Raw genomic sequence first — 24,847 nt, 5'->3', positions numbered from 1 at the left:
CACTGTACCAGCCAGTCACCCACAGGCCCCGTACCAGCCAGCCACCCACAAGCCCTGTGCCAGCCAGCCACCCACCACAGAAAATAATAATTTTTTTTCATGTTATATAAAATTAAAAAAAAAACCCTCGGTGGCGATCAAATACCACCAAAAGAAAGCTTAATTTGTGTGTTTGTGTGAAAAAAATGATATAAATTTAATTTGGGTACAGTGTTGCATGACCGCGCAACTACCAGTTAAAGTAGCACAGTGCTGAATAGCAAAAAAATGGTCTGGTCTCGAAAGGGGTTAAAAACCTTCCAGAGGTCAAGTGGTTAAAGTATCATTTGTGTCTCCGCCACTGCCTAGTAAACCCAGGGGCAAGATGTAAACCAACAATGTGTAATCAGAGACACAGCCACACAATGATCCTGAGATCAGACATTTTAAATACCACCACAGACCACACACTGTTGATGTTTCTACCTCTCCCTGAATGAGTCATTCATATGACGATGGCGCAGGCACAAAATGAACTTGCCTTTCGGTCATTCAAAATGACTCATGACTAAGTCTGCATGGTGTGGATGTCTGTATATTAGGTAATCTAAAAAGTCAGCTGTCAGCGCTTAAAGCGTAAAAAACATTCCCCTCTGGGTGATCCATGTACATTACAAGGTCTTTAACAAACTTTGTTGCAGATTCCTTCCTTTTCATTATTCTAAAGGAATCACTGTTAGCTCCTCTGTGCTGAGTGGGTCTAATGGGAGTGGTTTCATAATTATCTATCAGCTGTGGCAGCTGCAGGGCTCTAATGAGGAAAGCTGCTGGGCCTGCATCCCTTTAGATGTGTTCCTATTAGGAGTATCTCACCAAAAATGACATTTCTGTTGCAGGGGATGCCAGAAATCTGACTTGTATCTTAGTGCAGACTTCTGGGAAAAGTGGTGAGCCAATCACACAAGCAGGAATTGATGTTTCTGGGGTGTGGTCAGTATACATTCTGTGTACAGAACAGCTCCAAGCAGCCATATTGTATTGCACTTTCAGAAAATTACAGCCGCTGCAGATTGAAAAGGAAAGGTAATTTTTAATAACATTCAATTACAATATGATTTGTGTCACAATTGTATAAGCTGTATTGTTTTTTCTCTATTTGCTATTTTGTTTTCCCACGAAAGTGGAGTTACACTTTAAATGTTCTGGAAAAATCAGCATGCAATATGTGTAAATATACAAACACAAAAAGTACATAAAAAATAAAAAATCACTTTATGAGTAATAGTGATACTCTTCAACAAGTATACAAATGTGCAAAAACCAAACTGAGTTTTAATTCAAATAGAATAGGTCCCAAAGTGAATAAAAGTCCTTAAATGTAAATGAAATGGTTCCAGTGTCATTACTCCACAATCTCAATCTGTGTTGCCTCCACCAAATTTAAGAAGTGCACACTCACCAGAACCAGTTGCTGTCGCAGTTATAGAACAGCAAAAGCGCATTCAGTATTCAATGGTCTTCCTTATGAAGATACATCTGATACTCTATGGATGTGGTAGATCTTCCAACCTCACAGGGAAAATCATCTGGGAAATTGCTCAATCTCATCAAGCAGACACAGAGGGATTACTGACACCATAAAAAATTGCTCATAGTGTAGTATTTATTAAAATATGTAAAAAAAACTGATTAAAAACACCACCAAACCACAAACAGCAGGGACTGGTGTTTGGACTCTTCAAGTTAGGCCAGCCATACATGGGATGAATTTCTAAAGAATTTTCTTTCGAAAATCTTATCTAAGAAATTTTGTTTGAATTTCGCACCATTAGTGGGCTGCAGCAATGACCGATTTTCGTGTGGCCATCGATTTTGAGTGATCGGGCATGTTAAATTTTTTGAAAAACTAACGGTTTTCTAATCAATGATGGGAGAATCATATGAGAAATATAATAAAAAATAAATGCTCATGAGCACAAGAAAAGAAAATTCCTGGAAAGAAAAGAAAATTCCCAGAAATAAAAGAAAATTCCCAGAAATAAAAGAGGATTCCAGGCCCCAAAGATTATTTTCTGTAGCAGCATGGGGTGAAATTAAAGGCTTAGTTGGTCCAATTTCTAAATCAATGATGGCATCATCAGATCAAAAAGTGCAACAAATTTCAGATTTTCTAAAGGAAATTTGTTTGGAAATTCGACCCATGTATGGCATGCACAAGGGTGCAAGCAGTCCATATAAAGTGCATAAAAAACATAAGGCACATTAACTTACATAGTAGAGTATGCCGCCAAACTGAGCTCAGAATGGCAGCAGGACCTCTGGCATATAAGTCAAGCTCTACGGCCGTTTCACGCCACGCGCATCATCAGGATCATTTGTTTTCTACATATTTTAATAAATACTACACTATGAGCAATTTTTTCTAGAGTTGGTGATCCTTCTGTCTGGCTTGATGAGATTGAGCGGTTTTACTGATGACTTCACCTGTGAGGTTGGAAGACCTACCCCATCCATAGAGTATCAGACGTACTTTCATAAGGCCCCTTTCATACGGGCTTTCCAATCAAGTCCGCCTGTCAGTTTTATCAGTTTTGTGGCTTTGAGAATGTGGTTGGCCCAGGTTTACTTCTGACCCATGTGGTCCTTCTGTTCCTGCTCTGGTCCTAGGGTCGCCTGGCCGATGCCTGTAAGCTGCTTCCCTGTGCACCCTCAGCAGGCCTTCTATCCGTATACTGCCCCAGCCTGTCTGTATACTGCTCCAGCTTGTCCATATACTGCCCATATACCTGTGGACCACGGCTGGCATGAGAAAGCAAGTCGGTGCTGCTACTATTTGTCTTCAGGCTGGGTCCAGAGGTTCAGGTGCAGGCCTGTGGACCACGACTGAAGAAATAGATGGAGAGGCGCCGCAAAAATCTCCGCCTCCGCGACCTCCACCGTATGCATGGCCAAAGGGCGGCGCCAAGGGGCAGCAAGACAAGTGTAGTAACAGAAAAAAGCCGCTCAGGTGAGGCAAAGCACTCCGGTGCAGGTCAGATCCGCCATCCAGTCATCAAGTAATCAAAGAGAAAGTTTGACCGCACTCAGGAGTAGATGAAATGGAAGTGTTTTATTCCCCATAAAACTTGAATACATTCAGTGCATCACACAGACATGGGACAGGTTTCATGATTCTACAGATCGCTTACTCATAACCAATTAAAGGGCGGCGCCAAGGGGCAGCAAGGTTTCGTCTGGGGCTTCAAACTATGGCCCTCCAGTTGTTCAGGAACTACAATTCCCATCATGCCTAGTCATGTCTGTGTCAGAGTTTTACAATGCCTCATGGGATGTGTAGTTCCACAACAGCTGGAGTGCCGTAGTTTGAGGATCCCCGTTCTAGGGTGCAAAAAATCCTCGCACCAGCCCTGATAAATTTGTATATGTCTGAATGCATGGGGCCTTACAGGTAAGAGACACAGCCACTCACAAAATGTTATGTCTGCCTGCCATACTAACCTTCTTGTAATAACTGACCATTAGACAAAGCCATAACAAGACGCAGTTTAAGATAGAATAATGCATTGTGTCATGAGAGGAAATGCCAGAGAGCGGAGCTTCCTGTGACTCACACAGGCCATAACCTGCACACAGCTGACTGAAAAAAGAACCATGATTACTACTATGACTAACATTTTCTTCTTATTTTCTGCTCTACATCGCATTAAAGGGAGAATCTGATTGGTTGATAACGGTAACGCCATTTTTTTTTTCCAGAAACATTTACACAAGTAACCACTTCAAATATTGTTGTGAAAAGTGAAAGACGGGAGAGATAGAGAGCAAGCGAAAGGTTTAATGTAAAGAAAAAAATAATAATTGAAACTTCCTGTCTGCTTGAAGGGTGTCAGACACAACAGGAAGTAATGCTGGCCATAGACGGCTCAATCTTCAGCTATTGATGTCCCTGCAAACACTACACGGCTCTGTAAAAGACAATTTAAAATTGACTGAGACAGGATGAAAATAATTACCAAACAGTGACTACGTCCTATCACATATTGCCACTGTTCGGGTATTCGGACAGCCGCTGGTACTGTGCCTGCCGTTTACATTAGCCAGAAGTGGAGCTGTTTACGATGTGAATGAGAGAAAATCTAGCCATGTATGTACGGGGAGGTGCAGCGTGATACGGCGGCAGAAAACACACCAGGAGCAATTTCAAGAATATATTATGTATTATACTATTATATTATAACAAAGTACAGCAAAAAGCTTAACTGGTTGCCGACCGCCCGCAGCAGTTATACTGCGGCAGGCAGGTGCTCCCAGGCAAAGCGCCACACATGTAACTTTTGCGCAAACCAATCAAAATACGCTTATTGTGTTTTTTTTTTTTACTTAGAGAATTTTTATTTTTTAATTTTTTTTTTATTGAGAATGTCATATAGCAGAATGTGAAAAAAATATATATATTTTTTTCAAAATTGTCGCTTTTTCTGTTTATAGCGCAAAAAAGAAACATTGCACAGGTGATCAAATACCTCCAAAAGAAAGCTCTATTTGTGGGGAAAAAAATTGTGGAAGAGAGTTCCACATTCTCACTGCCCTTACAGTGAAAAACCCCTTACGCAGTTTAAGCTTAAACTTAAACTGCCTCACCTCTAATCTAGATCTAATACTAGAAGGACTAGTAGTTTTAAATACACTAGCAAATCAAAGCCAAACTTCAGCTAACACTTTATAAGCAGTTGCAGCAGTTTCTTTTTCCTTTTGGGATACAGGTTATATACAAATAAATAAAAGCTGATAATTTAAGCACCTCTGTGAGTGGTAAATGGTTTGTCTTATCCCTGTAAACTGATACAACTGCAGGACAGCTTGTTCTTTTGAAAAGCAAAAGACTTACTGGCTGGATCACAGGAGAAAATAAAGTAAAGAAAGGCTAAAAAGAAAACAAATGCAGCCACCACATCTAATAAATGGTAAGCTGCCATATAATAGATGTTTGCTTTTGGGTTTAATAATGCTTTAAGGCAAAATCTCCCAAAAAGTGAAATGGCAATAAACAATTTTTAATGTACGATATAGAAACCTCTGTCCGCCAAACCTAAAATGAAAAAAAAAACTAAAAAAAGTTTTGGAATGGAGTTGGGTGTTGAACTCTTACCATCCACAAGATGCATATGTACAGTGGGTGGCTTTAACGCCCAGAAGCTGTACATACGTGTCCATGGACGGCCAAGTTATTGCTAATTGCGTGCTCCCAGCACATTAACTGAGCTGTCATGTGACCACTATGACAGCCAATCACAGCCCCTGGGTGTACAGACCCACTTAAAAGGATGCCAGGACTGGATAAGAAGCGGTTAACATAAAGTAATATTCAGCTTGCAAGGTAAACTATACTATACCTAAGAATAACTTTAAGGCCTCATGCACACTGGACGTTTTTACAGCGGCTGTTTTTGGTGTCTTTTTTCTGCAGCCAGTAAACTCCCCAGCATGTTATCCTATGTGTCCATGCACACATAAGCTATTAGCAGTTTTTGGCAGGGGCGTTTTCTGGGTGGAAAAAACCCAGAACTAGTGGGTTTTAGAAGGCATTTTTCAGCTGTAAAAAAACGTTTTAACTCTTTTGTGGGAGTATAGTTTTGCTAAAAAAAAAAAAAAAAAGCTAAAAAATGGTACAGCTGAAAAAAGCTAAAAAACACTGAAAAACACTTCTGCAAAAAACTGAAAAACTCCTTCAGGATCCCTGATGACGTCATACGTTTGATGACGAAACGCGTCGGGTTACGCACTACGCCCACCTCACTTCCGGCTACTGGAACGCAGCCGGAACACATACTGGCCACCGCATTGTTTCCGGGTTTGAGCCGAACTTTCTGAGTTTAAATGTAAGTGACTATTACTTTTTGATTAAACAATGTTTATACATACTACACCATAAGTCTCCCTACTTCCTTGTGCCCCATTTGAGACCACCACATCCACAAAAGAGGACATACAGTGGACGTACCATCCGGCTCCTTCAGGATAGTGGAACGGATCCTGAAATATATCCTAGTGGGATTCACATAGGGAACGGCTGTGGGAAGAATAGGAACCATTGCAAAGACCATTTACCCGCGCTAGACCCCAAGGGGTCGTCTGGTAAGTGGGTGCATTACTCGGTGACGAATTCCCCCCAGTGTTGGATCCTGCATGTGGACATTCCTTTTGCACTGAGCACACAGCACTTTGGAACTAATATCTTGATTTATTGCATATTTGCACCAGCACCTTATATTTTAACTATTTATTACCAAGCACGGACACTTTAAGTTTTAGCACTTTGAAGAACCAGTTGGGGGTTCACTCTTTATAGGATATGATTTAAGTGCATTGGTATAACTTATGTGAATTTATAATTTGAAGTTGATGGTGTATATTAAGACACATATATATATATATAAATATCTTTGAGCGCTGTCTCCCCTCCCCAATTTCACTACGCACACAACTCCCTGTTGTTTTGACTAGCAGCTCAAGAGGAATTAATAATTATTTATTTTGGTTACACATTTACGCAATACTTACATTTTTTTCACTAGAATCCTAGGCGCGGTCACCTGAGGACATACACTCACAACCCTTTGTTTCCAGTTTGATTTCTTTGCTACGTTAACATATTACTGTGGATCCGGAAAGTATTCACAGTACTTCACTTTTTCCACACTTTGTTATGTTACAGCCTTTTTCCAAAATGGATTAAATTGATTATTTTCCTTTAAAATTGTACAAACAATACCCCATAATGACAACGCGAAAGACGTTTGTTTGAAATCTTTGCAAATTTATTAAAAATAAAATACAAAAAAAAAAATCACATGTACATAAGTATTCACAGCCTTTGCCATGATGCTAAAAAATTAAGCTCCGGTGCATCCTGTTTCTAATGATTATCCTTGAGATGTTTTTACAACTTGATTGGAGTCCACTTGTGGTAAATTTAGTTGACTAGACATAATTTGGAAAGGCACATACCTGTCTATATAAGGCCCCACAGTTAACAGTGCATGTCAGAGCACAAATCAAGCCATGAAGTCCTAAGAATTGTCTGTAGACCTCCCAGACAGGATTGCATTGAGGTACAGATCTGGGGAAGGGTACAGAAACATTTTTGCAGCATTGAAGGTCCCAATGAGCACAGTGGCCTCCATCATCCATGAATGGAAGAAGTTTGGAACCAACAGAACTATTCCTAAAGCAGGCTGGCCAGCCAAACTGAGGGGAGAAGGGCCTCAAGCCCCGTACACACGCAACGATTATCGGCCGACCGATCGTCCGTCTTTTGTCCAGAGTGGTGTTTTGTTGGTTGGAATGTGCCTAGACTGCCCACAAATTTTCTCGCCCAACAAAAATCTACTTCAGAAGTGATGTCATGTGCTGGTTTGCTTTTTTGTGTTCTTTCTTCTCTGAGTATGCCCAGTCTTGCTCATAGGATTTTTCCCTGTCAAAATCTGTACTGACTGCATGAAAATCGGACGTGTTTTGACGGCGGACAAAAATTTTATAGCCTGCACACCAGATTTTTTCCGGAAAAGTCGGAGTCGGTTGTCGGAAGCATCATACTAACAAGCCGAAAATCGGCAGATCGGTCGTCGGACGAAAATTCCCTTCCGATTTTCGACACGTGTGTACAAGGCTTTAGTCAGGGAGATGACCAACAACCTGATGGTCACTCTGACAGAGCTCCAGCATTTCTCTGTGGAGAGAGGAGAACCTTCAAGAAGAACAATCATCTCTGCAGCACTCCACCAATCAGGCCTGTATGGTAGAGTGGCCAGATGGAAGCACATGACAGCCCACTTGGAGTTTGCCCAAATGCACCTGAAGAACTCTCAGACTATGAGAAACAAAATTCTCTGGTCTGATGAAACAATGATAAAACTCTTTTGCGTGAATGGAAAGCGTCATGTCTGGAGGAAACCAGGCACCGCTCATCACCTGGACAATACCATCCCTAAAGTTAAGCATCGTGGTGGCAGCATCATACTGTGGAGATGTTTTTCAGCGGCAGGAATTGGGAGACTAGTCAGGATCGAGGGAAAGATGAATGCCGAAATGTACAGAGTGATCCTTGATGAAAACCTGCTCAAGAGCGCTCTGGACCTGGACTGGAGCAAAGGTTCATCTTCCAACAGGACAACGACCCCAAGCACACAGCAAGATAACAAAGGAGTGGCTACAGGACAACTCTGTGAATGTCCTTGAGTGGCCCACCCAAAACCCAGATTTGAAGCTGATTGAACATCTCTGTAGAGATCTGAAAATGGCTGTGCCCGACGCACTCTATCCAACCTGATGGAGCTTGAGAGGTCCTGCAAAGAAAAATGGGAGGAACTGCCATAAAATAGGTGTTCCAAGCTTGTAACGTCATACTCAAAAAGATTTGAGGCTGTAATTGGTGCCAAAGGAGCTTCAACAAAGTATTGACCAAAGGCTGTGAATATTTATGTACATGGGATTTGTTTCATTTTTTATTTTTAATAAATTTGCAAAGATTTCAAACAAACTTCTTTCACGTTGTCATTATAGGGTAATGTTTGTAGAATTTTGAGGAAAATAATGAGTTTAATCCATTTTGGAAAAAGGCTGTAACATAACAAAATGTGGAAAAAGTGAAGCGCTGTGAATACTTTCCGGATGCACTGTATGTACTAAGAATTTCTATTGCCCATTACTCACATCAGAGTGGAGCTGGAATGTGCTCCCTCAGTCAGACACTCCAAGTCAGCGCACCCAACCTGCAGCATGCAACATATCGCTCTTGAAAAAACAGGTTTGGGTAACACAAAGAATTTTAAAAGTGCCATTCAGTTGGGTTGCATCACAAAAGTGAGCAAACTACATGCATACCAACTCAAGATAATGAACACTAAAGAAGGACAGTGCACTTAGCAAACCAACCCTATAAAAACTGGCATCTGCTACTGGAACGCTATTATCGCTGTTTCTCATTGCACCTAATGATCCAAAAAATTAAAAAAAAAACCTACAAAAAGTACATTGTGATCCAAGCTGCAGACATAATAGGCAACCCAACAACCAAATAAAGGAGTGCATGTAGCAGGCATGCTATATCACATTTACCTTCCCACTCACAGTACTCTATTGAATGTACAATAAGTTGCACACATGCACATTCAGTGTGCATTGCCAGCACACTCCAGCAGTGCCAAGAATGATTGACTCCGTGCGCACACATGGAATCACATCATTTCTCACTGACCAATCAAGAGGCTGAAAACCGAGAAGTAGCCCAGGAAGAAGATAACAGCAGCCGGTAAGAGATGTAGCCGTCACATTGCTGGAAGGTGAAGGTGAGTATTTTCAGGAGTTTAGTTCTGCTTTAAGACAACTATATACAGGGCTTTATTTCAGCTGGAACTTGGTGGAACTTAAGCCCTGTACACACGTAGCGATCGTCAGCTGAACGATCGGCCGTCTTTTGTCCAGGGCTGTCGTGTCTGTTGAAAACTGCAAAAGACTGCACACAAATTTTGTCGGCCAACAACAGCCGACTGCAGAAGAGATGTCATGTGATGGTTAACTTTCCTTGTCTTTTTTCTTTTCTGAGCATGCCCAGTCTTGCAAATCGGCTGTCTGTCGGCCGAAATCTGTACTGACTGGCGAACAATCGGCCGTTCTGGTGTTGGCCAACAAAAATTTTAATGCCTGCACGGCAGATTCTGTTTGGCCGAAAATGCGCTGTCGGCTGTCAGAAGCATCATACTAACAGGCCTACAATCGGCCGATCGGTCGTCGGCCGAATATTTACGGCCGACAATCGGTACGTGTGTACGGGGCTTAAGTTCCACCGCATCTTGCTCAGGCCCTGTGCTCCCTGCTCACCACTATTTTTTTTTTTAAAGGTATTTTTATTAATAAACATAAAACACAGACAACGGTCCGATATAAATCAGGAAGTACAATCAAGAAGGAAATAATGCATATCCAAGAATCATACAGACAGAAGTACAGGGCAGTAAGGCAAATAACATCAACCACAGTAGCGCAAACATAGCAACCTTAATTGACTGCCCCCACCCCGCCTCTCCCGCTCCAACCAGAAACTTCGTAGGATGATATTTAAAAAGTTTCCCCCCCCCCCAACAACTTAAAACATATAACCTTCCAAATAGTATAAGGAGAAAGTACAAACCTTACAAAACCCTTCACGGAATGCAGTCCTATCATATGAGCAAGTATGCAACCCACCATAGGGAAGAAGCACCACCCCCTCCCAGCCCCGGGCACCCAATAGGTAAAAAAAAAACAAAAACGTCCCCGAGGAGGAGCGATAAATTTGACAAATAGTCACACATCATCTCAGAAGTTTAGACCTCTCTGGACCCTAGAACCGAGTCCATCCATGAGGACCATACCTTAGCAAATTTTTCTTGGAACCCCTAGCCAGATATGTCAATTTATACATAGGAAGAGCATTGTTGACCAGTTCCACCCAGGCTGCTACCGTAGGTGGAGCGTCCTGTTTCCATCTCAGGGCAATCAGTTTCTTGGCATAGAAAAAAAGTATACACAACAGAGTCCTCTGGGACTGCCGAATACCCTCCTCCCCCAGATTGCCAAGTAGGCATCTGTCCGGTGCGAGAATATTCGGCAGTGCCAATTTATCCGCGATAAAGGTACATACCCCCTTCCAGAAGGACTGAATCAGCGGACATAACCAGACCATGTGAAAGAAGTCCCCTCTAACTTCCTGGCAGCGGAAACACAATGGGGAGGCAAGCCTTCCCATCGCAAAAAGACGACAGGGAGTATAGTAAATTCTATGTAAATAATTCAGTTGAATAACCCTGTCCCCCGCAGCTATCAATCCATGGAACTGGGCACTGAGCAAATCATCCCAGTCCGCCAGTTCCAATTGAGGTATATCAGCCTGCCACTTTGCCCGAAGGGACCCCATCCTCCCCTCACCCTGGTCAAGAGTCAACCCATATAGTCGAGAGATGAGTTTAGTGTGGTCGGGAGTCATCAATTCCTTTTCCAACCGAGTCGGAGCCAGGTGGACCCCCCTAAGACCAAATTGGGCCGCCACTGCGTGTCGAAGTTGCTGATACAGAAACCAGCACGTCGAGGGAATCCCCAGCTCCGTCCTCAGCTCAGCAAAGGTCTGGTTCACAAACAATTGATGGGCATATTTTAAGTCAAATCCCGCCCACCTCCTAGAGGAATCCAACTTATGTAAATCTGGCAGTCCCGGGTTAAACCATATAGGAGCATTAGGGGATCTATTGAAGGAAGAACCCCCCGTTCTAGCGTTACAAATATGCACAATTTTGCAGGATAATCTAAGGATAGCGGCACCCTCCTTCGGGTAAGGACCATTCCTATATAGTGAATTAAGGAGTGCCTCATAGGAGCCCATCACCGCTGCCGACGTGGTAACTGCCGCGTTCGGCAGGTCCGGGAAGAACCACGCATGGACATGTGTCAATTGAGCAGCCAAGTAGTAAGCCTGCAGATCTGGAGCCGCCAGACCCCCAGCGTGAGCAGGGAGTTTTAGCGTGCTGAACGAGATCCGCGCCGGCTTCATACCCCATAGAAAAGAAATCAGTATGGATTCAATGCTTGCAAAGAACCGTTTGGGAAGGTACACCGGCGCCTGCCAAAAGAGATAGAGGAAGCGGGGCAGATAGATCATTTTAAATATATTGATTCTACCCATCAAGTTAAGTGGCAATTTGCTCCAGGTGACCAAGGTTTGTTTCAACCGTTGTATCAGTGGAGCAATATTGTTGTCAACGTACATGCCCACCGGTTGCTGAATGACCACACCCAGGTATCGAAATTTAGTCACTACCCGAAGGCTACGCGGAAGCACCAGGTCAGGTGCCCGACTTGGGTCAAGGGGAAACGCCACCGACTTATCCCAGTTAACCTGGAATCCCGAGAACCGCCCGAAGGATTCTATCACCTCCAGGGCAGCATCCAGGGACCCCCGGGAGTCATCCAAATAAAGCAGCATGTCATCGGCATATAGAGATGTTTTCTCTTCCAGCTCCCCCACCCTGCAACCACGTATCCTCTCATCACGCCTGAGCAAGTTGGCCAGTGGTTCCAGAGCCAGGGCAAACAGCAGGGGGGACAATGGGCACCCCTGCCTAGTGCCACGGGACACTGGAAATTGTTCAGTAACCCTGTTGTTGACACGTAAGCGCGCCACTGGCGAGTCATAGAGTAATCGCACCCACCTGATAAACTTTGGACCAAATCCCATCCTGCCCAGCACTGCGAATAAATAGGGCCACTCCACAGAGTCAAATGCTTTATGAGCATCTAAGGATAATATCAGTCTGGTGTCCACTCCAGAGGGTGGAGCCTGCAGGTTGATAAAGAGACGACGCAGGTTTATCGCCGTAGAGCGGCCTGGAATGAATCCAGTTTGGTCAGAGTGAATAATCTTAGAGACAACGTTATTCACCCTACGGGACAAAACCTTTGCCATAATTTTGACGTCAGCATTAATCAGGGATATAGGCCTATAAGATTCGCAGTACATCGGGTCCTTGCCTGGCTTGGGTATCAACACTATCAGGGCCTCCCGAAGGGAGGGTGGGAGCTTCCCAGTCTCAAAAGCTTCAGCATAAACCTTAGATAGTCGGGGGACTAAAGTCCCCGAGTAGGCTCTGTACCACTCAATCGGAAACCCGTCCATCCCCGGTGTCTTATTAGCCGCAAAAGAGGAAATCGCAGCCGCGATCTCCTCAGCAGTAATAGGGCCCTCAAGCGACACACTATCCTCCACCTCAAGTGTCTCCATCGGGATATCCCGTAGGTAGGAGTCCAGTTCCTCTTGAGAGTAGGTGGCTCTTGAGGAGTACAAGGACTTAAAAAAATCTAGAAAGGCTCCCACTATCTCTGTGCTCTCTGTGCACCGCCGATGCTGAGCATCATAAACACCGGCAATAGCCGTGACCGGGTGCTCAGAGCGAGAGAGATACGCCAGAATCTTACTATTTTTATCGCCATATTCAAACACTCGCTGCTTTTGATAGAGTAATTTTTTCTGAGTCTTTTCTGTTAAAATGAGATCCAACTGCCGAGCACTGTCCCGCCACACGGAATAGTTCTCAGATGAGGGGTTTTTAATATATTCCAATTCAGCCTTAGTCGCCTCCGACTGGAGAGATTCCACCCTCCAGGCCCTATCCTCCCTGAGTTGTTTATTCACCCCGGACACCAAGCCCCGCATGGTAGCCTTGAAGGCATCCCACACCATAGCGCCAGAGGCTGTCTCCTGATTGACCAGCCAGAAATGAGCCATCTCCTTCTCAGTGAAATTGAAAAAGATTTCCTCGTTGAGCCACTGAGGGCTCAACCTCCACAGTTTGTAACCAATTGAGGAGGAGAGGCCAATTGTAATAAGCAAAGGAGAGTGGTCCGAGACGGCCCTGGGCAAGTAGGAGACGGAAATTAGTCTCGGGAGCAAGTCCGGGGAGACCAAACACATATCCAACCTGGAGAGAGTTTTATAAGAGGCCGAGTAACAGGAATATTCTCTAGCGGTCGGGTTCCTCCACCTCCAGCAGTCCACCAACTGGTACTTGTCGACTGAAGCCGCAAGAGAGGAAGAAGCCGACACATCCCCCGGATACCTATCCACCGCAGGGGACATCACTGCATTAAAATCACCCACAATCAGCAAAGGCCCTTCGGCCACCTGTAACAATTGGGCCATTACCTTGTCCCAGAAGGCTAGAGTAAATGGGGGCGGGATATAAACAGATAAGAAAGTATACACCACATTCTCAATTTGCAATAAAACGATAACATATCGCCCATAAATATCGGTAACAACCTGTTTCACCAGGCACTGAAGTGAACGAGTCACCAGGATTGATACCCCCCTGGCGTGTGTGGAAAACATGGAGTGAAAGCCATGCGCCACAAACGCCCGCTTAAGGGCAAGAACCTTAGACCCAGTCAAATGTGTTTCCTGTAAAAATACAATCTGAGGGGAATATTTCCGTAAATAATTAAAAACCAGGGCCCGTTTCACTTTATCGTTAAGCCCCCTGACGTTCCAGGAGAGCACAGTTAACTTGTCCACAGCCATGGTAAGAAAAAAGAGGACAGTCCCATGCTGATGAGGTCCCCCAGAAACCGGGCAACAGGGGGCAGCGCATCAACCGCCGTAGGAAGCGTCTGTATACAGGAGGTAAGGAGCGCAGGAAGCATCCGTGAAGGGTAAAAACCAGTCCCGAAGAAACAAAAAAAACAAAAAGTCCCCAACCCCCCACCCTGCCCGTAGCCCCAACATGCCCGAGCCTGAACCCCAAACCAAACCAAGTCAGTGGAACTAGTGGAGAACCGAACCTAAGTAACGTTCCTAGAATGCCACCATACAGTCACACCACATAGAAGTTACCATCCGGGAAGGGGAATCAGGAGTACACCTCCCACAGGTGAAGAAGAGGAGACGGGCAATAATCCAAGGCACAAAAAGGGTATCCCCAACCTTGCGACAGGCTCAGCATCCGGAAAGATATCAGGAGGAAGGATACCCCACTCAGCAATGTCCTCAGCCCCTGCCCAAGGAGTCCAGCCATTGAGCAGCGTCCGCAGGATCCAGGAAGAATTGCGTCTTGCCTCCACACACCACACGTAATTTAGCAGGATACAACATACTGTAAGGTAACTGCCGCTCCCTGAGACGTTTCTTGACATGCACAAATGCTGCTCTCTGTTTTTGCGTGCCCGCTGAGAAATCCGGAAAGATGGTAATGACAGCATTGTCAAAGCGGAGATCCGGTAGTTCCCTGGCCTTCCTCAAAGCTGCATCTCTGTCCCTGTAGTGAAGGATCCTTGCCAGCAAGGGTCGAGGCCTAGCTCCCGGTGCAGGGGCCTTAAAGGGGACCCTATGAGCCCGCTCAACAGCAAATAATGGGGAGAAGGAATCAGGGCCCAGCGCCTGTTTCAGCCAGGATTCTACAAAGGCCTCAGGATGTCTGCCTTCAGCTCCCTCCGGGAAGCCCAGGAATCGCAGATTATTGCGACGCAGGCGGTCCTCCATATCCCCTAACTTAGCCGCCTGGGCCTTCTGCTCCGCCTGTATGCCTCTAAGTGCTGCAGGGAGAGGGAATACATCATCCTCTACGGAGCTTATACGTTGTTCTGCAGTGGTGACCCTCTGCCTGAGCTTGTGGACATCATCTTTGAGGAGGGAGAAGTCCACCCTAAGAGCATCAATCTGGGATGTAAGGGAGGTCTGACACATTTTTATTGCATCCATGATCTGCGACAGGGTGGGTTCAGGTACCTGGGATATTCGCGGTCCCGCAGGTTCTGTGGCGGTATGGGCACTCGGTGACAGTGCAGGCCATTCCGGACTGTCTCCCATCCAGGATGCGTGAGCAGCTGCAGCAGAGGCCCCGACAGCGTGAGAGGAGCGGGCGCCATCTTGGGCCTGTGCCGAGGGATCCGGATCGCGATCCTCCGGGGACACCGGCCTGTCCCTGCCGTACTTCACCATATCTGTCGGGTGCAGGAGTGATCAGGGAGCCGAGGGAGGTAAGTAGCCAGCGAATTAGAGCCCGGATGGCAAAGGATTAGATGCAGGAGAATCGATCGGCAGCGGAGCTAGGAGAAAAAGCTCCTCACATCCCGGAAGTCAGCCACGCCCCCCCCTGCTCACCACTATTACTTGTAAACCCAGAAGTCCAGCTTCTGGGTTTACAAGTGACAGCTTGTCTCCCAATGGCTCCCACAGATACCATCTGCTGAGCAGCCCTTACTGAGTGCAGGATGGGGACAAGGGGGATGCAGGTGCCGTGCGGATGCCGACAACCCCACTGGATAATCTCCCTGCAAGTGATAGAATCAGAGCCACCTACAGTGTGGTCGTGGTTGAGTTCCTGCACCTATTTTCTGAGAAAAAAAAGCCCTGACTATATACAATGGGGGATGATGCCAAAGATACTGAAAAATTGAATTGGGATTCACATGCATTTTTAAAATCTTAATTTTTCATCTGAAAAAGATGAACGTCATTTTGCAAATGATCCATTCTACGAGAGGCAACACTATTTCATCTGATTTTCTGTCTTGTGTTGCCACTCTCATTGTGTCCCAGTTCTTCCCCTGAATAAAACAGTTCAAGTCCTTTTTTCTGCTCCTGAGGCCGCTCCATGAGACACTCCTTATTGCCTGCAGATCCAATATTGTGGGCATCGGCGGTCACCACACGACCATTCTTAAGCTGGTCATAGAAGGATAAAAATGTGGCTGGTTTAGCAGAGACTGGCCAAATTTCTATCCAAGTGTGGGCATCCGTATTCCACAGAAGTCCATTGCTAGATTGACTTTTGTCACATGGGAATGTTGGAAAACTTTGGTTGATCAGCAGTAGAGATTGGCTCGGGCATGTTTGGGATTCCACCTGCCTGATCCAGGTAGGAAGCCGACACTGCACACGGCTAATCACAGGCAGTGAGACATTTGCTGATCTGTGCAGCTGTGGACCGGGAAATGTCTCACTGCCTGTGATTAGCTGTGTGCAGTGTTGGCTTCCTGGCGGGATCAGGCAGGTGGGATCCCGAACACCCCGGAGCCCATTCCTAATCAGCAGCAGCAGTCAATCAGCTGCAGCTGCTAATTTGTGTATTCTGACTGTGGAGATGTCTCAGCAGGCAACATCCTTCATCCACCTCACTTTTGTGATTGGAGGAACACATTTGTTTCTTTTTTTTCGTGCTGAAAAAAAAAAAAAAAAAACGACCCATCTGTGGCCAGCTTTATTCTAACTGCCGATTTGTGCCCTTAGGCCACAAGGCCAAGGGAGGGAACAACCTACTGTGATGTCTGCAGGACATGTCATATGCTGCAAGTACACAGTATATATGAAGCCAATCAGTTGGGAGGAGGTCTGATGAGACAAAGGTTTGGGATTTGAACTGTACATTTTGAGAGCAGGTGGCAACCAAATAGACCGGTTCTTAAAAAATATAAAGCGTCAGTGCACACTCCTGTGCATGCTACCAAAAGGAATACAAAGGAGTCTTGATGCACCATAACTGGTGAAAAAGCCTGAGTAGCTACAAAAATGTGTTGAAAGTGTTTTATGCTTACCAAATTAGGTTCCTTTTGATTTAAAAGACATCGTATCACCCCCAAATTGTCCACTTCCCAAAACACACGATGATAGGAGCACCTTGGCAAAGGGTTTGGGTAAAGAAGGAAACAAAGCTCTCTGTTTAACTAAAGTGGGGTACACACTAGTAGAAAATCTGCCGAAAATTCCCATACGAGGTAAAATCGTACGATTTTCGGCTAGTGTGTACACAACTTTCGGCAGCCGATGCTGACATTTTCAACGAAAAAAAAAACGGAGGGACAAACACAAAGATTTTTATTGTCCGTCCCCAGCACGACCAATTTCCGTTTGATGTGTATGCAGTACGTCCGCGAAAAATCAGACACAAAAGGACGTGCATGATCTGAAGTTGCTGACGACCCGGAAGTCTAGAAACAAACGTCCCAAAAAAAAACTGCGGCGGGCAGTGCGGAAGTAGTTAAGTGGAATAGATTAGTGCTCAATAAATGCTGTCATTCACACCATGCCTTATTATTTTGATTCAAGTGTTCCACCTTGTGATAAGACTCATAAATCTGCTCACCAGAAGTCCCAGAGACCATAGAGCCTTATCAGCAATCAGAACACCTGGATGGGTCTGCACCTCTCTATTCCCTCTCGCATGGCCGATGTTGATTATATGGAGGTAAGACAGAGACACCCATATTAGTGCAACACTGTTTTATTAAATATTAAAATGCTACCACACACACACATCAATAGTTAGGCTTACATAGAAAGTGCCCTGACCGGCATCAGCTCAGATCGCATACCAATTGCATCCCCTTTCCTCAACCATGTAATGGGCTCACCCCTCTCTAAACGCTCCGAGAAGCCGGCCGCGTGTGTTCCACGGAGTCGCCGGAAGTGTATTGTTGTGTTCACACAATTGCCACATTTGTATGTTATTTTCCATTATATCTACATTAGCCATCACTTAACAGCACCTGCTTTATATGTAATACGATATAAGCTTAAAGCTGCTCCCACCCTCATTCTAAGCCCTATGGCTGCTCCCACCCTCATTCTAAGCCCTATGGAAAGATGCTTATACTTACCTAATCTAAGGGCTCTCTAGTCATGTGATCGGCTCCCATCAGCTTCAGGGACAGAGGACAATGGATGTGCCATAATAAGACTATGGGTGAGGTCACTGCCCAGGCCTTGCAGCCATTATCTCAATTCTCTCCCCTAAAGCTGACCGCTGAGGAGATCACGTGTCCAGACCGGAGCACCCTTAGATAAGGTAAGTATACACATCTGTCCTTCACAGGATAGTTTAGGGCTTAAAATGAGGGTGGGAGCAGGTTTAGGCTTAGGTAGTCTGGATGCCACTTTAACATTGGATGCTGACCAGCATGGCTTTTGAGAAACCATACATTACCATACAACCATATTCATCTGATATCAGCTGTTTGAAACAAAAATGCTACACTTTAGTTCTGTTCCTCCTTTATTTTAACTCCCTGTAACCTCCCTTCCTTTTTTAGTTGACCTCAAAATAATTTTGGTTCCTCAGAGACACTCACAGCGTCTATGTGCAAAATTGCTATTTGTAGTCTATGCTGACGTGTACATTTTTATATATGAGGGAGCTAATCAGGGCCGGCCCTAGCATGGATCCTGCTGGGTCCATTGGACCCAGGAAGAACTTGGAGAGGGGCAGCAAATTGACTCCCAAGATTTTTTTCCAGTAGTTTTGTATGCCATTCATTTGCGGCGCTTTACAGGCGGCATTTCCCCATCTCAAAATGTCGCCCGTAGTGCAAACTAATGAGTATGGGGAGGTGGAGCATCTCCTCCGGGCAACGTCCCCCACGTGATTGTGGTGTGGGCAATGACGTCAGACATCAGTGCACTCCATCTCATGCTGGGCAGGTTGGATCTTCTAGGGTGGTGGGCACCGCAGACACAGGAGTGACAGGAGGACTAAGGACTGGCAATGGGTGTTTGGTGGACCCGTCCGGTGGTGAGTTATGGAAGAAGATAAGGGTATATATTCATTCTAAATTTTATATTTATATAAAATAATGGATGTGGGGGCCTTTTGTTGGGCGTGATTTTTTTCTTTGGGGGGGCGGGGGCAGCTTTTCATTCTTGGGCCCAGGCAGCCCAATGTCTTGAGCCAGTCCTGGAGCTGATGATGGGTCTGGAGAGACCTTCAGTTTTGGTATTGTAGAAATCAGATGGAAGGTCCCATAATTTGTCAGGAGGGGACAATACCAGGAAATGTGAACCAGAATGTCCACACCTCCACAGCCCCTCCGACATAGTGGTTAGGAGTGTGGAAACATTATGGATAGGCTGCAGGAAGAATAATACAATTGTAAGAGAACTTTTCCAATAGTTTAGGTAATAGGTGGAAGATTTATATTATGAGATGGGTGTTTTTTATTGTAAAATTTTGATTTTAGGTTTATATAGATCTGAAGTAGGCTGCCATCACAATGTAGAGCAGTAGTTGTTAGCTTTCTTGATATGGGGTTGGGGTGCCTCAAGTGCGGCCCCTGACATCACCAAAGGGCCACACGTAATATACAGTGAAAGTAATGCTAGAGATAGCTATTAGATACAGCTGACATACAACAGGAGATAATCTAAAAATAACAGGTGTGTTACAAGAGATAGTCAGAGATTGGAGACATGCTACAAGAGATGGAAAAAGACTGCAGACATGTTACAAGAGATGGAAAGAGACTGCAGACATGTTACAAGAAATGGAAAGAGACTGCAGACATGTTACAAGAGATGGAAAGAGACCGCAGACATGTTACAAGAGATGGAAAGAGACTGCAGACATGTTACAAGAAATGGAAAGAGACTGCAGACATGTTACAAGAGATGGAAAGAGACTGCAGACATGTTACAAGAGATGGAAAGAGACTGCAGACATGTTACAAGAAATGGTCAGAGGTTGCAGACATGTTACAAGAGATGGAAAGAGACCGCAGACATGTTACAAGAGATGGAAAGAGACTGCAGACATGTTACAAGAAATGGTCAGAGGTTGCAGACATGCTAAAAGAGATGGAAAGAGACTGCAGACATGTTACAAGAGATGGAAAGAGGTTGCAGACATGTTACAAGAGATGGAAAGAGACTGCAGACATGTTACAAGAGATGGAAAGAGACTGCAGACATGTTACAAGAAATGGAAAGAGACTGCAGACATGTTACAAGAAATGGAAAGAGACTGCAGACATGTTACAAGAGATGGAAAGAGACTGCAGACATGTTACAAGAAATGGAAAGAGACTGCAGACATGTTACAAGAGATGGAAAGAGACTGCAGACATGTTACAAGAAATGGAAAGAGACTGCAGACATGTTACAAGAGATGGAAAGAGACCGCAGACATGTTACAAGAGATGGAAAGAGACTGCAGACATGTTACAAGAAATGGAAAGAGACTGCAGACATGTTACAAGAGATGGAAAGAGACTGCAGACATGTTACAAGAGATGGAAAGAGACTGCAGACATGTTACAAGAAATGGTCAGAGGTTGCAGACATGCTAAAAGAGATGGAAAGAGACTGCAGACATGTTAGAAGAGATGGAAAGAGACTGCAGACATGTTACAAGAAATGGTCAGAGGTTGCAGACATGCTAAAAGAGATGGAAAGAGACTGCAGACATGTTACAAGAGATGGAAAGAGACTGCAGACATGTTACAAGAAATGGTCAGAGGTTGCAGACATGCTAAAAGAGATGGAAAGAGACTGCAGACATGTTACAAGAAATGGAAAGAGACTGCAGACATGTTACAAGAGATGGAAAGAGACTGCAGACATGTTACAAGAGATGGAAAGAGACTGCAGACATGTTACAAGAAATGGTCAGAGGTTGCAGACATGCTAAAAGAGATGGAAAGAGACTGCAGACATGTTACAAGAAATGGAAAGAGACTGCAGACATGCTAAAAGAGATGGAAAGAGACTGCAGACATGTTACAAGAAATGGAAAGAGACTGCAGACATGTTACAAGAAATGGAAAGAGACTGCAGACATGTTACAAGAAATGGAAAGAGACTGCAGACATGTTACAAGAAATGGAAAGAGACTGCAGACATGTTACAAGAGATGGAAAGAGACCGCAGACATGTTACAAGAGATGGAAAGAGACTGCAGACATGTTACAAGAAATGGAAAGAGACTGCAGACATGTTACAAGAGATGGAAAGAGACTGCAGACATGTTACAAGAAATGGTCAGAGGTTGCAGACATGCTAAAAGAGATGGAAAGAGACTGCAGACATGTTACAAGAGATGGGAAGAGACTGCAGACATGTTACAAGAAATGGTCAGAGGTTGCAAACATGCTAAAAGAGATGGAAAGAGACTGCAGACATGTTACAAGAGATGGAAAGAGACTGCAGACATGTTACAAGAAATGGTCAGAGGTTGCAGACATGCTAAAAGAGATGGAAAGAGACTGCAGACATGTTACAAGAAATGGAAAGAGACTGCAGACATGTTACAAGAGATGGAAAGAGACTGCAGACATGTTACAAGAGATGGAAAGAGACTGCAGACATGTTACAAGAAATGGTCAGAGGTTGCAGACATGCTAAAAGAGATGGAAAGAGACTGCAGACATGTTACAAGAGATGGAAAGAGACTGCAGACATGCTAAAAGAGATGGAAAGAGACTGCAGACATGTTACAAGAAATGGAAAGAGACTGCAGACATGTTACAAGAGATGGAAAGAGACTGCAGACATGTTACGAGAGATGGAAAGAGACTGCAGACATGTTACAAGAAATGGTCAGAGGTTGCAGACACGGTAAAAGAAATGGAAAGAGACTGCAGACATGTTACAAGAAATGGAAAGAGACTGCAGACATGTTACAAGAGATGGAAAGAGACTGCAGACATGTTACAAGAAATGGAAAGAGACTGCAGACATGTTACAAGAGATGGAAAGTGACTGCAGACATGTTACAAGAGATGGAAAGAGACTGCAGACATGTTACAAGAGATGGAAAGAGACTGCAGACATGTTACAAGAGATGGAAAGAGACTGCAGACATGTTACAAGAAATAGTCAGAGGTTGCAGACATGCTAAAAGAGATGGAAAGAGACTGCAGGCATGCTATAGGAGACTGTCAAAGACTGCAATAATGCTAGAAGATAAACTGCAGATATGCTACAAGAGATGGTCAGAGAATGCAGACCTGCCAAAAGAGATGGTCAAAGACAGTAGAAAGGTCTGAGACTGTAGAAATGCTACAAGAGATGATTAGAGACCATCTCCTGTAGAGAGAGGAGAGAGAGAGGTTTGATAGAAGAAATGATCAGAGACTGCAGACCTACAAAAAGAGATGGTCACAGACAGTACACATGCTATAGGAGATGGTCAGAGACATGATACAAAAAATGATCAGAGACTGCAGACATGCTAACGGAGATAGTCAGGGACTAAAAATGTGATACAGGAGTTGTTGGAAACTGGGGAGATGCTTCAAAAGACATAGACTGAAGACACATTACATGAGACTGCTAGAGAATACATCAAAGCTCTTTAAACATTAATGCTTCCATAATTTTGGTTCCTATCGCTCTCCTCATAAAATGACTTGTGCCACATTTGATATTTCTCAGCAAGAACCATTATAACAGATCAGAGGGGGGAAAAAAAGTAGACCAGCGATGAACAGCACAGAAGACTAAAATATTGAATAAAATAAAAAAGCAAAAGCCATTTAACTACTAGAACCAAGCCTAAAGAACAGTTTTCTTTCAGGAGTTGTGCAAGCACCTAGCCAGGGATAACAGTCCACTGTCAGCAAGGCCCCTAAGGGCCGCACAACTATGTGCCCCCCCCCCCAGCCATAGATTTGACACTAGGGCAATAAAGAGCTGTGTAATAGGCTTCTCCAGTGTTTCATATGCTATTCTGATTGGCCGAGGGTTCAAAAATCAGGAAAAAAAAAGAAACAATGTGTTTTTCTCATACTTTGTGATAACCCCATTCAGTGTGGGGACAAGGTCATTTAGGACTCAGGGTAAAAATGCCAAATGCCCCCCCCCCCCCAAGATGTATGAGCATTATGTGTCAAAAAAAATCCACTCCCCCAAACAAAAAAAAAAAAATTGAGCACTAAAATGCATGCTTACCCCTAAGCATAAATTACCCCTCCTCCCAGTACAAATCCACCCCCCTACTGAAATCCCCTCTCCCAGCACAAATCATTTCCCCCATCTCAAATCCTCTCATTCCGCATTATCTCCCAACACAATTCCTCACCCCCCTCCAAAAAAATACCCCTTTCCTAGCACAAATCCTATACCCCTCAAATTCCCCCTCCAATCACAAATTCTTTTTCCCCTAATCCTCCAACATAGCACAAATCCCCCCCCCCCCCCCCCACAAACACACACAAATGTCCCCATCCTAGCACAAATGCCCCTAAACATCCATACTATCACAAGCCCCCCTGCCAAAAAAAAATCCTCTCTTAGCACAACTCCCCCCACCCCCCTTACCATATTACCTTTTCTAGCGCAAACCTACAAAATCCCCCCTCCTAACACAAATCCTCTTCCCCCATACCCACCTTTTAACACAAATCCTCTTCCCCATACCCACCTCTCAACACAAATCCCCCCCCCCCCCCAAATCAGCTCTCTTAGCACACCTCCCTATATTTCCCCTCCTAGAACAATTCTTACCTCCTGACACTCCCAAAATCCCTCCCCAACACAAATCTCTTCCCCTAATCTGCCTGTGGTGCCCCCACACCTCACATGATGCCAGAGTGCTCAGGGCAGCTGCCCCTCCTGCCCACTGCTTTTCCCCGTCCTGACCCCATTACTTGTCCTTACATTTCTGAACAGTTCACAATTCTACCCCTACTGAGAATCTCAACACCATGAACCCGGTGCTCTGTACAGCACTTCCTGGGAAAAGTTTCCCCGGGCAAATTCTGAGCTCTCGTGTTACTTTAAAGATAAATCTAAAATTGGTTCACCATGCTAACACTCTAAATATACATATTTATATATATATATATATAAATGTTCAAACAACACAAACCTGGGATGGCGAGGCAGAGGAAGACGAGGATTGTATACGGATACATTGTGAGCCCCTTTGTGTCCTCCGATAATATGTCGTTTTTTTATTATCACATACAACGACAACGACACTGTCACTTCCTCATTTTTACAGGGAAAGTACAGGGGAGGAAAATACTACAGAGCTGGAGGGAGGGGACAGCTGGCAGATCACAAGCTCCTGTATTACCCTTATACCACCACAAGGTGTCAGAGCAGGCTGCCTCCTCAATGGTGTATACAGGATAAGGTTAACTATTACAGAGCACTTCCTTCCAGAATATGACTACATGTAAATATATATATATATATATACACGGTATCTCACAAAAGTGATTACACCCTCACATTTTTGTAAATATTTTATTATATCTTTTTATGTGACAACACTGAAGAAATGACACTTTGCTACAATGTAAAGTAGTGAGTGTACAGCTTGTATAACAGGGTAAATTTGCTGTCCCCTCAAAAAAACTCAGCACACAGCCATTAATGTCTAAACCGCTGGCAACAAAAGTGAGTACACCCCTAAGTGAAAATGTCGTGTTGAGTTATTTTTAGGGGACAGCAAATTTACACTGTTATACAAGCTGTACACTCACTACTTTACATTGTAGCAAAGTGTCATTTCTTCAGTGTTGTCACATGAAAAGATATAATAAATAATTTACAGAAATCTGAGGGGTG

The 24,847-nt window shown here is 44.4% G+C and overlaps 1 protein-coding gene across 1 annotated transcript in view; it reads right to left on the bottom strand.

Annotated features, from left to right (window-relative positions):
* The window catches only part of LOC309546875 (interleukin-10 receptor subunit beta-like), a 62,295-nt gene extending 37,992 nt beyond the window's left edge, over window positions 1-24,303 (bottom strand). Inside the window, exon 1 of the mRNA XM_082246571.1 lies at window positions 24,141-24,303. Coding sequence (XP_082102697.1) covers window positions 24,141-24,186 — 46 coding nt within the window. The 5' untranslated portion in view covers window positions 24,187-24,303. The remainder of the gene's footprint in view (window positions 1-24,140) is intronic.
* Between the last annotated feature and the right edge of the window lie 544 nt (window positions 24,304-24,847).

The sequence above is a fragment of the Pelophylax lessonae genome (assembly GCF_965119305.1).
Source record: "Pelophylax lessonae genome assembly, chromosome: 2".
Lineage (NCBI taxonomy): Eukaryota > Metazoa > Chordata > Amphibia > Anura > Ranidae > Pelophylax > Pelophylax lessonae.
The sequence above is the reverse complement of the archived record's forward strand: the minus strand, read 5'-3'. Positions and strand labels throughout refer to the sequence as shown.